At 35.3% G+C, this 11,862-nt stretch overlaps 2 protein-coding genes across 3 annotated transcripts; one reads left to right on the forward strand and one right to left on the reverse strand.

The window, feature by feature from the left end:
* Nucleotides 1-167: 167 nt before the first annotated feature.
* Nucleotides 168-5,436, forward strand: LOC127240236 (AT-hook motif nuclear-localized protein 10). Of its 2 annotated transcripts, none has more exons than XM_051258790.1 (5): nucleotides 168-890; nucleotides 981-1,027; nucleotides 2,321-2,452; nucleotides 4,586-4,747; nucleotides 4,832-5,436. In XM_051258790.1, exons 1-5 carry the CDS (start codon nucleotides 314-316, stop codon nucleotides 5,105-5,107), a joined length of 1,194 nt encoding a protein of 397 aa, XP_051114747.1. In that variant the 5' UTR covers nucleotides 168-313; the 3' UTR covers nucleotides 5,108-5,436. The 2 variants fall into 2 exon arrangements, with proteins under 2 accessions (XP_051114747.1, XP_051114746.1); XM_051258789.1 differs by having other exon boundaries at nucleotides 169-890; nucleotides 975-1,027.
* Nucleotides 5,437-5,949: 513 nt separating this feature from the next.
* Nucleotides 5,950-7,777, reverse strand: LOC127240237 (protein HAIKU1-like). Its single transcript, XM_051258791.1, has 2 exons — nucleotides 7,583-7,777; nucleotides 5,950-7,382 (listed from the first exon to the last, which is right to left on the reverse strand). The coding sequence occupies exon 2, from the start codon at nucleotides 7,262-7,264 to the stop codon at nucleotides 6,251-6,253; it is 1,014 nt and encodes a 337-aa protein (XP_051114748.1). The 5' UTR covers nucleotides 7,265-7,382; nucleotides 7,583-7,777; the 3' UTR covers nucleotides 5,950-6,250.
* Nucleotides 7,778-11,862: the final 4,085 nt, after the last annotated feature.

An 11,862-nucleotide genomic window follows, 5' to 3' on the forward strand; every position in this document is an offset into this window, starting at 1 on the left:
TCTTTCGAAGGGTCAGCCCAAAATGCAAAAATGATTCTATTCCAAATTTAAAATAATTATTCGTTCTAAAAAAAATAAGTAAGTGATGAGTAAGCGAAGAAGTTAGTGAAGCTAAGCGACAGACAACAAAAAAATAAAAAATAAAATTATATATAAAACCCTAATTCTAAACCAAAACCCAAGGAGGCAGGAAGGAGTGTTTAGCGGTGTCCCAAAAAAATTTCCCCCTTTCTACATTTGGGAATTGAGGTTTCACACATTAGCCTGCTGAGTAGAGCAGGAGAAGGAGACGATACCAATTCGATCTCCTTCAATGGATTCTCAAGATTCCTCCCATTTCCCGCACCACCACCCGCACCACCACCACCACCACCATCACCACCAACACCACCACCTCTCCCAGCCGCCGGCGCATCCCGGAGTCCTACTGGGACCACAGCAGCATCTGCAAAACAACTCCTACCAACTCCCCAACACCAACAATTCCGTGCACTCATCCACTTCTGCCCCCGCAAACCCCTCCCTGATGCACCAGCAAAACCCTCGCTTCCCTTTCAACTCCATGGCCGCAGCTGCAGCTGCGGCGGCCGCCGCCGCCGCCGCCCCCAAGCCGTTAGATCATGTTCAGGCCGACGGTTCGCCTCCCGGGGGAGGCGCCGGCGGGTTCAGCGTCGAGCCGGCTAGGAAAAGGAGGGGTCGGCCGAGAAAGTACTCCCCCGACAACAGCATTGGCTTGGGTCTCTCCCCTGCCCCCGTTGCTCAGATGTCCTCCGCCATGGTCCACAACGACTCCGGCGGCGGCGGCGGCGGAACTCCTTCCTCCGATACCCCCGCCAAGAGAAACCGCGGCCGGCCTCCTGGCTCAGTGAAAAGACAGCTGGATGCTCTAGGTTCAGTGGCTATTGCATTGGTGGTTTCTTTTTTAGGGTTGGATTTCTTAAGAGTGGTTTTGAAATTGTTCCTCTTTTGGGCAGGTGCAGCGGGTGTGGGCTTCACTCCTCATGTAATTATGGTGAATTCTGGAGAGGTGGGTCAGATGATAATTGACTGGATATGTTGTGTGGAAGCCTGAGAAGTAGAAATGAAAGAATTAACTACGTCTTGCTTGAATATTCTTTGTTTATCTATGGATTACTGCGATTGTGTTTTGACAGGAAATGGAGAGGCTTTAGGGTTTGTGGTTTTCGTATTCTATTTCGTCGTACTTAATTTGGAGTTGGTGTATGATTATGCATGTCTGTAGTTACTCTCAAAGCACGTTGCTTGTTACAGTGGACTTTTTGTATATATAGACTCGGTGTTGATTAATTTTAAGCTGAATCGATTAGAATTCTCATGAATTAGCTCTCTTAAAAGTGGAAAGGGCTTTTGTAGTTCTTGAGGAATTTCTGTGTCGAGATCTTTAACTCAGAAAGTATTGAATTTTATGCATTTTTGGAACCATAAGAAGCATTAGCTGTGAATAAGATTTGTTACTAATTCGGATGTGTCCTAAGTTAATGCTTCCATTATTGACTTCCCTGTTGAGATATTATTATGAAACTGGAACTGAGATGATCACGGTTATTAAGTATGATGATGCTTCAAAAAGCGAACTTGTCGATATTTTGTCTTATTTGCCTTATCTGCTGATGGGTTGTTCGGTTCGATCTCACTTCCGAGATCTGAATGCTGTCTACTATATAATATGTTATCAGAATCAGATTTTGATGTGTCCAGATTTAAATGAATTTTAGTTTATCTGATTTATATTAATTGTGTCTGCATAAAGCGCCCTAAGGTAATATTTTCTGCGATATAATAGAAATCTAGAAAAAATCCAAACATGTTAGTTGTGAGGGTATGCCAAATGTCACACACACGTGCATCAAACGACACGTGTTAGTGGCTTTTAGTTATTATCTTGATTATACTGATCCAATATTAATGCATATTAATCCTAACCTATATTAAGGATCTGGTGCGATACAGTTAACTTTTTTATTGCCGAATTGAATGCTTTTTCTTGTCTTTTTCTTTTTTCCATGTGCACACATTTGGCTGGCTGCATTTATAATGTGTATATTGTGTCACTGCAGAAACAAACCTTCTCTGATTTTTTATATTGGAGAAGAGAATAATTTGCAAGCATAGTGATTTACAGAAATTATTTTATACTCGAACGAGTTTGTTTGAATTTTCATACATGTTTGGAGTGCCATCATAAAGACCTGATTTATTCATGCATTTTCTTATATTCTTAGAATGATATCGTGCATTTCTTACTTATGCAAAGGGGTTACATAAAGATCTTATTTGTCTGTTCCCTGATGTCTTTCAGGATATAGCTTCGAAAATTATGGCCTTTTCTCAGCAAGGACCTCGAACGGTTTGTGTTCTGTCTGCTAATGGTGCCGTATGTAATGTCACCCTTCGCCAACCTGCAATGTCTGGTGGGACAGTGACATATGAGGTGTGTAATCCTTAGCTTAACCTTCTTACCTTTTTGGTTTCAGAATGTGCTATGGTTAGATCTTGTAATAATACTAGAATTTTGTGCATGAAATTTGTGTTATATCTGCCTGTATTTGGCTAAGAAACATCCAGCCCTTAGCGATTTTAAGTTAGATGACATTGCATTTTTAAATCTTTTGCTTTGTGCTTCAGATGCAAGGATTTACAATAAATAAATAACTACAAATGATTATCTTCTGGTTTCTAAACTTCAACATTTTAAAATCTTGTTTCAGTCATGAAGATAGACAGCCGAAAAAGTTCATGCAATGTACTTTTGTTGTCTGTAGATCCCAACCCTCTCTGCTGTTTGGCATCATGACCGTAGTTTAAGGGAAACTAAATCATTTCGATAACTTGAAGAATATGATTAATGGATATTATCGTGTTGGTTTATAAATTCTCTTGTAAACACAAAACACATAAGGCCTGAAAAGTAAATTACTAATGTTTTGGGTTTCATATATATAATTTTCAAGAGGTTTAATTATCTTTTAGTAAATTTATGTCTATGCTATAATTATTCTGATTAAATTCTACATTTAAAATCCTCTAGACCATAGACTCTGTGCCACTTGGCAAATATCTGGAATGGTTTCTTTCTGTTGAAAATCTTGTTCGGTAGCCTTGGTCTCAGATAGTTATATGATATCCTATAGATTTCCTTGAAGCTGAAAAGTAAAATGCTTGTAATTAATTCTCAATATCAGTTGGATGAATAACGAAATTCTGCTGCATGTAATAGTCTGACTGGAGAGATGTTGACTGATGTGGTTTAATTGTCTTGTATCAAGCCTGAGTTTTCATTAGGAAATTTTAACAAGCCTCAACTAGGTTCTTGTGTAGACTCTTGTCGAGGATGCCTTATCTTGTAGGCATTCCTTCTGAAGAAAATCTAGGAATAGAGATGTATCATGATGGTAATGCTGTGTCATCCTTGTTTTCACTAGAGCAATATGTTTCGAAAAGATGCCAGACATGTTCAGAATTTTACTTGAGAAATCAATGCAGTGTTCTTCAGCATGATTAGTATCCCTATTATTTTAGAACTCACATGATTAATATTATCGACTTTGTTCGTGTACTAATTTTTTTTATTTTGGGTTATCAGTGAATGATATCTGGTGTTTGTATTATAGTTCAGTGAGTGGTGAGATCGTGAGAGATGCCACTATGAATTCACAGTCCATGAGGTTCTCTTTAACTTCTTCTTCTTGTTCTTGTTCTTGTTCTTTCTTCTTTTTTTAAATATTAATGATAGATGTCTTAGTTAATTATAATTTCTTTTTAGTATAGTTATTCAGTGTGCAAATAAAAATCACTCAATTCTCATCCTTAAATTACCAATTCATTCCTTCTTTGAGTCAGTTTCAAATTCTATGAGAAGCTGTAGCTATAGAGAATAGCGGAGCCTATGAGGTTCCTGGGTTTGGTGACTTGCACTTAGCCCCAATGATCAACTCATTTAGAGATAGATAGGGAAGATGATGCTCACGATGGTCTTTGTAACTGCTGAAGGCCACTGAAGATTTTGCACTACATTTCGAGATTGTTTTGCTTACATGAATGGGTGGTTTGGAACAAAGGGTAATGCACATGTGATTCAACAGTTTCTGGTGAAATATGAGTAGCCATCACTAGGGGCCATAGGGCATGAAATAAAATATGTGCTGAATTGAGCAAGAAGAGATGCTAGCTTTGGCTGCGCCAACCTGGAAAAGGTGCCTAGATAGATTGCTTTGTACTAAGAGAGTTGTTCAAGCAGTAAGAGTATTGCAGAACTTCGTTGCATTTCACGAAACATGGTCAAGTAACTTTCCAAGTTTTTTTTTTTTTTTTAAATTCCAAATAAACTGCATAGCTATTAGATTTAAGGAGTAGAAATGAAGTCCAGTTGACATACTAACAATTATAACACTATCGATGTTTGAGTTGTGTGTGTAATGTATAATCTCCTTGCCTGCTAAATATTTATGTTTGGAAAGATATTCATATTGATATCCTTCCCTTTGGCGACTCTACTTGATTTCATTGTCATACTTTCGTTTAGTATTTTCTGCTTCTGTAAGTTAATACTCCCACTGATCTACAGGGACGATTTGAGATTATATCATTATCAGGTTCCTTCCAGCTTTCAGAAAGTAACGAAAACCGCAGCCGAAATGGTGGACTGAGCGTATCATTGGCCGGATCAGATGGTAGAGTGTTGGGCGGTGGAGTCGCAGGATTGCTCAAGGCAGCATCACCAGTTCAAGTACTTAATTCATCCTATGATATGTGTTCGTATATATATATATATATATTATCCACTTAATTATTTAACGCATTTCTTTACTAGGTTGTAGTCGGCAGCTTCATTGCTGATGGTAAAAAACCAAAGGCTCGGCCATCTTCTTCGACACCCACACATATGTTAACATTTGCGGGCGGTCAGGGCACCGGGCAAAGTCCTTCCCCAGGTGCTTCCAGCGATTCGGGTGAGGAAAATGACGATAGCCCTATGAACCGTGGTGGGTCAGGACCCTTTGGCAATGCTGGTCAGCCCATCCAAAACATGTCTTCAATGTATTCATCTATGGGTTGGCCAAACAACATCAAAATGCTTCCGGATTAGAGGGTGACACCCCGACCCATGTCCATGTATCGACACCACATATGTTTGTCTATTGGTATCTTCTTATTCTTCTTCTTTGGTTAGTAGCTGGCTGCATATGATGCTAACATCAGATGGTAGGATTCGCGCATTTTCAACCCTATTTAGGGATTTTATCTAGCTGTTGTCGTTTAGGTATGAGTAGATCGATCCTCCTGTTGTCGTGAGCAAGATTCATCGGGGTAACAAAAATTCACAACAGTTTGCAGGGCACCCTACCCTTCTGTGTTGTTGATCAACAATTCTCTGTTTATTTTTATTGCTTCTGTCAAAATTTTCTACCTTTCTTATCTCTCTGTGGCTCTTACACGAGATAAATGGGATGTCCATTTTTTGTCAACCAGTCATGAATACATTAGTTTGACGTATACCAAGGTTAATCCACAGGTAATATTCCAAGGTTAATACATTAGTATTTAACCGCGTTGACGCTAACTAGTCTTCTGTTTGGAATGATGAGAGACTTCTTACAAAGACCACCGAATGAAGGAATATGGAATAAATTTGAATTTGAATTTGAATTTGGTGGCACTATCAATGTCATCATCTAAAGTTGAAGGAAAAATCCAGGTTTGCAATTTATGTTGACTAATTCAAAATAGTGTATTTTATCCTAAATTGGAGTGTATCTTAAAAATAGAACCAGGTCTGTAATTTAAATTTTTAAAAAATAAAATAAAAGGAGTTTGTATTTAAGGCAAGAATGGAATCCATGATATGATGAGATCACATACAACAAGAGGATAGGCGTAGGTGAGAAATACATAAAGTTCCATCCACATAACAATATTACACCACAAGACTATATGCAATTTGGAGATTCTTAAACTCAGTTAACAACAAAACTACAGAGCTACAACTATTGCCTTTCGCATCATGACCTATCCATCTAAAGAAAAAATAAAATAAAAGCTTATAATCATGAGACAAGCAAGCTACAGTTATTAATTATTACAACATCATATATATATATATTAAGATAAGACTGGATGTATCAACAAACAAAACAATGATAAAAGAACCATGGACTTCAGATTTCCAGGGCAGATCTTCCACCCTGGTCTTCCCAATACATTTCCTAAGTCAGCAGCTTGCACTTGAAAACTAATGATCCCTCCACCTTGGGCTCGATATGGGGAAGATCCCCGGCGACAACGGGAATCCATAGCCAGGGGAAGGAGGCGGGGGAGGCCCCGGGCCTAAAATCCCTGACTGGCCGATGGGGGAGAAAGAGAAACCAGGAGAAATCGGGGGTGGAAGATGCTGGTAAGCTCCTGGAGACATAAACGGATGGGGGGATCGAGGGCTAAGCATATTAAAGAAGCCAGACGGGGAAGGTAGAAGGAACTGAGAAGTAGGGGATGGTAAAAGGGGGGGAGGTCCAGTCATTCTTGGCGACGGGAGACCGGGTGGGGGGCCTTTTACATTGGGAGATGCCAAAAGGGGAGGGGGGCCGTTCATCCGAGGAGATGGAAGAGGCCCCATACCTCTCTGGGATGCAGCCTGTGCCATAACCGGATTCGGATGGTATTGGGGATGAGGGAGGCTCTGGCCAGGAACCTGAGGCTGCGACGAATTCTGCTGGGGAGCAGAATCAAGAATCGAGGTTTGAAGGTATCTCATGTAGGCAGAAATAGGCGACTCGGTGGTATTTGTCCAGACATCAGGGGGGGTTGGCGGCAGCATTAGGGCTGGCGAAAGTTGATCGTATTGGGAAGGAGGTGGAGGTCTCATGAAGGTGTTTGGATAAGGTGCCGGAACTTGCGGAGCCATGGCATTGGGTGGTTGAGGACGGACTGGAGGGACCTGTGGTCTACTAGGAGCTAAAGGGGGCGGCCGGACTCTCATCAGCCTATTATTGGGTGGTTTTCTATTGTTTTGGGGAGGCCTAGGCGGCGGCTCCCGGGCTGGTGATCCGGTCAGCTGCTGGACAATGTTCCGAAAATCGTTCTTGTTGATGTTGTAGACTTGGGGCTGCGGCTGCTGCGGCTGCTTATTGCCGCTGTTTCCGAAATTAGGCTGGTGTATGGGACTCTTCTTAATGTTCTTCCCCATCTTGTTCACACCAAGATGATCCATCTGCTGCCTATTCATGGATTGCTGGTTTGAACTATCCATTTTCGTTTCCTACAGAAACTAACTCTTTACTCCAATGGCGGAATACCTCTCTACCTTCTCCAACAACAAAATTAAGCAAAGAGATCGCACCACAAATTCATCGCATCGCACAGAACAACTACAATCAGAAACCGAAATCCATCAGTAATTTTCTTATTAACCTAATCGCACGAAACAACGCACAAATCATCAAAACCTACCGATCCTCAGTCCAATACACCAAATCCTAAGCCTAAACTATTCTCCCCCAAATTCGATTGAAGAAACCGAAACTAACAAACATAGAATAAAATTTCGAAAATAAGAATCCGAATTTACCGACGAATCAATAGATTGAAGGCTCCAGACCGCGCTGATTCACGCGTCCTCCTCCGAATCACAAAAACCTAGCGCGCCGTAGCGTCAATCGGCGGTTTGGGAAAGCGGATCCAGGAGCAGCAAAACCCTACGCAAAAATTTCGTTAGTGGGAGAAAAATTGACTGGCGGATCGATGAGTGCCTTTGAAATACTTTCAGCCGTGTTGACGTTATGCCTTATTTATTTTTTTAAAAATTATAATTATTCTTTATTATTACAAGTAATGACGTCCGTAATTTGAGTTTATTATTAATTAAAATTAGAATGATAAGTACTCTAATATTTTTCTAATTAACGAGACACTCGCGCCAACGATATAACTAATTCATTTCACAATGAATATTGTCAATAAGTCAAATATCAACAAACTTCAAATTTATATACATATTTTAGTCTCTTCTTGTTTACATATTTAGCATTTCTTTTTGGTCAAAAAAACAATTCTAATACGTACCTTTGAAAAGTTCCATTCTTTTATAAAAATATAACTTCTAAAAACCAACATATATATATTTACAAACTATCTATCAAAACGAGCAATTCTTTTTAAGAGGGAGTGAAGTATCGACGATCCTCGAAGCTCCAATCGCGGCGCATCCCGCCGCTCCTGACGAGTCTCGGGGCGGGCGGGTCGTGGGCAACCGGGTCGATCTTGGAGAGTCGACACGGGTCCATATTGCCGGAGCAGGTTCGTTTCACGTTCATACTTCGAGAGAAGAATCGGAAATTGACGAGATGATGGGTCTTGCTGCTGCGGTGACGGTGGTGGAAAGATGCGATTCTTCTTGTTGGCGGATTACGACCTTGATCGTGATTTTTTTCGGGGTGGTTTTGATCCACCCTGAGGCATTTCATAAGGCTCATATGGCCTTGGGGAAGAGAAACAATGCAGCAGATGCAGACAACCTTTGGACGTGTTATAAATTGGTAGTTACTATTTTAAGTAATTGCCATTTCTTGCGCCCTTAAAAGTCGCATTTTCTATTTCGAGCGTTCAAAGGTAATGTCGCAAACTTAGCTTCGCCGTTGATCTATGTGGTAGAGTACGTGCGTTTGTGTTTTTTTGTTGTCATAATTATTATGTTTTCAGAAAAAAAAAAAAAAAGGAATTTTTCACTTAATATATATTTTTTATGTAAAATATATGAAACTATATAAATATATAAAAATAATAAATAAGTATAACATATTAATTTTTAAAAATATATATATATATAAAATATAAAGAGAACGCACTTAAATGAATACAGAGATAACATTAGTTGGTTCACCAAATTTAGATTTAGTTTTCATATACTTCTATATAAATTTTTATATTTATAATAATAATAATTTTATATCTAGTTAAAACTCATTTTTTAATGAAATTTTCAAAAAAAAAAATACTTCATATAAATTTTAAATGTTTATTAAAAATATAAGTATAATTTCATGGATTAAGGAATGTATTTTAAATATATATTTTATTTAAATAAAAAGTTTTACTTTTATATGGACTATGGTATATGATGTGGGCTTTCTGGGAGAGGGATTTTACAAATGGGCTTCTCTTTGGGCTTTGGTAAAGGATCGGATTTTCTTTGGAGGATACCTATTGAGCCTTAGCGTTGCTGTTAGGCTTAACATTTGTTTTCAATTTTTTATTTATTTGTTTTTTTAAGTATTTTTGTGATTGCTTGTGGTAAAAGGATTTAAATTTTTAATAAAAAAACATAATATTGAAATTAATATTTATAATAATAATGTACATTTTTTTTTGATTAAAAAAAAATACAAAAATACAAGCAAAAAAAAAAATAGTCTATTTTTACAGAAAATTATAAAAATTGAATAATATAAAACTTAAATATTGTTAAAACAAACAAACAAAAAAAAAGAACAAAAAACAAATCCATGGTCTATTTTAGTTGTTTTTTATAAACAAATATATATTATAATATTAGATATATTGTAGTATCGATTTGATTTGTTTTAGGACGAAAAAAGTGGCCGGTGATGTGTATATGAAAAATAAAACCATTGCCATTAAAACGATGCGTTTTGATCCATTTCTATTACCCACGTGGAGAAATTTCAATGTCTCAATAATGCGAGGCCATATGTATTGTCATTGTCATTTTCATTTTTATTTATATATATATATATATATTTTTTTTTTTTTTTGTGGTTTGCATTGGCCACTTCCAATCGATTTTTCATCTTATTTTTCAATGCATTATTTATTAATATTTATATATTTCATTTCAGATATTTTGTATATCATGGTTTGATTTCAATAAAAGGATAGTGGGACAATCCGTTATTTTTTTATGATTATTTTATTTTATCCATGTGGTATATAATTAAAGTTTAGTTATAATTCAGTAGGGATAGTCTGGTGGCATAGGATTGGATTTGTGGTCATAAGGTCATGGGTCACCTACGTAGTGTGTCTGCACTTTCGGGTTTCCACGTCATTAAAAAAAAAAAAGTTAGTTGCATTTCAATTTTTTTTAATTACTCTTGATCATTTGAAATAATTCCATTTTTTTTTTTTTTTATAATTTTACCCTTTATTATTCTTATTTTTCTTATTAATTTATAAAATATTATTAGAAATATGTATGAGAGATGAAGTGAGTTAAAATGGTGTGTTGTTTTTTATTTTAGATGTTTTGATTTTTTGAGAGGAAATAAAATCAATTATTGTAGACTTTAATTTAAATAATAAACTACAAATTAATTATGGAAATGTAAACACGTGTGTGTTTATTCAATATGGGTCGCGTTCGCATTAAACGAGAGGATATGTACAAGTACCTTTGTGATGCGTAAAATTTTACTTCTTTCGTTAAGTAAGAATGTATTCATTTGAAGTTTTATTATAAAAATTAATAAATAATACTTATTTCGTCTCAATACAATAAGAATATTTAGGATAGACCGAGAATTAAGGTTATAATAGTATTACATCGATATTTGACGTAAAAGTGTTTTTAAAAGAGTAAATTTTTTATACTTCATATAATTATTGTGAAAAAATTGAAATAATTTTATAAAAATATGAGAAATTGATTATTAAAAATTAAAATGAGGCTATTATTTTGAGATGGAAGAAAATACCAAAATATGATTATTATACAAATAATTATAAATTAAAATAATTAATTAATAATTTTAATTTATAAAATTTAAAATGTGATTAATATGTATAAATTTTTTTAAAAAAGTAATATTTTATTGAGACTGACAGAAATGAAGTATTATTGGTTAGTGAAAGTGATGATTTTAATATTTTTTTCTCTTTATATTTTTTTATATTAGTAATAATATATTTATAATTTATGTCAAAATAAATATATATGTATATATATATTAGCTTGTAGTTTTTTTTTACCATAATAAAAAATTAATACTTTTGACAATAACAAAAGTTCTAATATTTATGAGATTTTTTTTTTTTTTTTATCATAGGAGAGTTAAATAAAAAATAAATAGACAATACATAATTTATATTAATATATTCCAAATATAGTACATGAAATAAAAATTATAATAATAATTCATATAACATATGTCACGATTAATCTCGATAAATATTATGTACTCCCTCCGTCCCACATAATTTGTTTTTATTTTTTATTTTCGTACGTCTTACATAATTTTTTTTTTTTTTAAGAAATATGACTATACATCTAATCACATATTAAAGTTTATATTTTATAATTTTTATTTTTAATTAAACTATTTAGTTGTCTAATAGTTATTTTTTACTATTTTTTATTTATCCAATCACCTTTCTATCACTTTTTTATATAAAGTTTTCATAATATCTTTAATTTTCTTTTTATTCACATATATAAATTTTAAATATTATTATTTTTTAATTTCTATATCCAAACAAAAAATATAAGTTTAATGTGCATTGGAAAAACCCGTCCCAGCCCAACTTAATATGTTGTAACTCCCACACAATCAGGTCATCCCTTACAGAACACATGAAATATATTATTAACTGCATATGTATTCGTCATTGCAATATATTGAAAGGTGATGCTAAGTAGCTCAATTAGCTTATTATTTGTATTTTTTTTTAACTAAATTGCACAAAATTCATCTGTGATTTCACGAAATTACGTCAAAATCTCCCCTACTTTTAAAATTGTGTCAAACTATCTTATGGTTTCATAAATTATACGTCTAACCTATCGGCGATCCTTATTTAACAGTATTTAATCTAAATGCGCCCAAACTGTGAATA

The sequence above is a fragment of the Andrographis paniculata genome, unplaced genomic scaffold (assembly GCF_009805555.1).
Source record: "Andrographis paniculata isolate CXL003 unplaced genomic scaffold, ASM980555v1 Contig79END, whole genome shotgun sequence".
NCBI lineage: Eukaryota > Viridiplantae > Streptophyta > Magnoliopsida > Lamiales > Acanthaceae > Andrographis > Andrographis paniculata.

What these genes read in the sequence shown, in the direction of transcription:
- LOC127240236 (XM_051258789.1), top strand. Translation starts at nt 314, where the DNA reads ATGGATTCTCAAGATTCCTCCCATTTCCCGCACCACCACCCGCACCAC. An exon ending in TTATGGTGAATTCTGGAGAG is followed by an intron (nt 1,028 to 2,320) that starts GTGGGTCAGATG and finishes GATGTCTTTCAG; the next exon opens with GATATAGCTTCGAAAATTAT. An exon ending in GTGGGACAGTGACATATGAG is followed by an intron (nt 2,453 to 4,585) that starts GTGTGTAATCCT and finishes ACTGATCTACAG; the next exon opens with GGACGATTTGAGATTATATC.
- LOC127240237 (XM_051258791.1), bottom strand. Translation starts at nt 7,264, where the DNA reads ATGGATAGTTCAAACCAGCAATCCATGAATAGGCAGCAGATGGATCAT.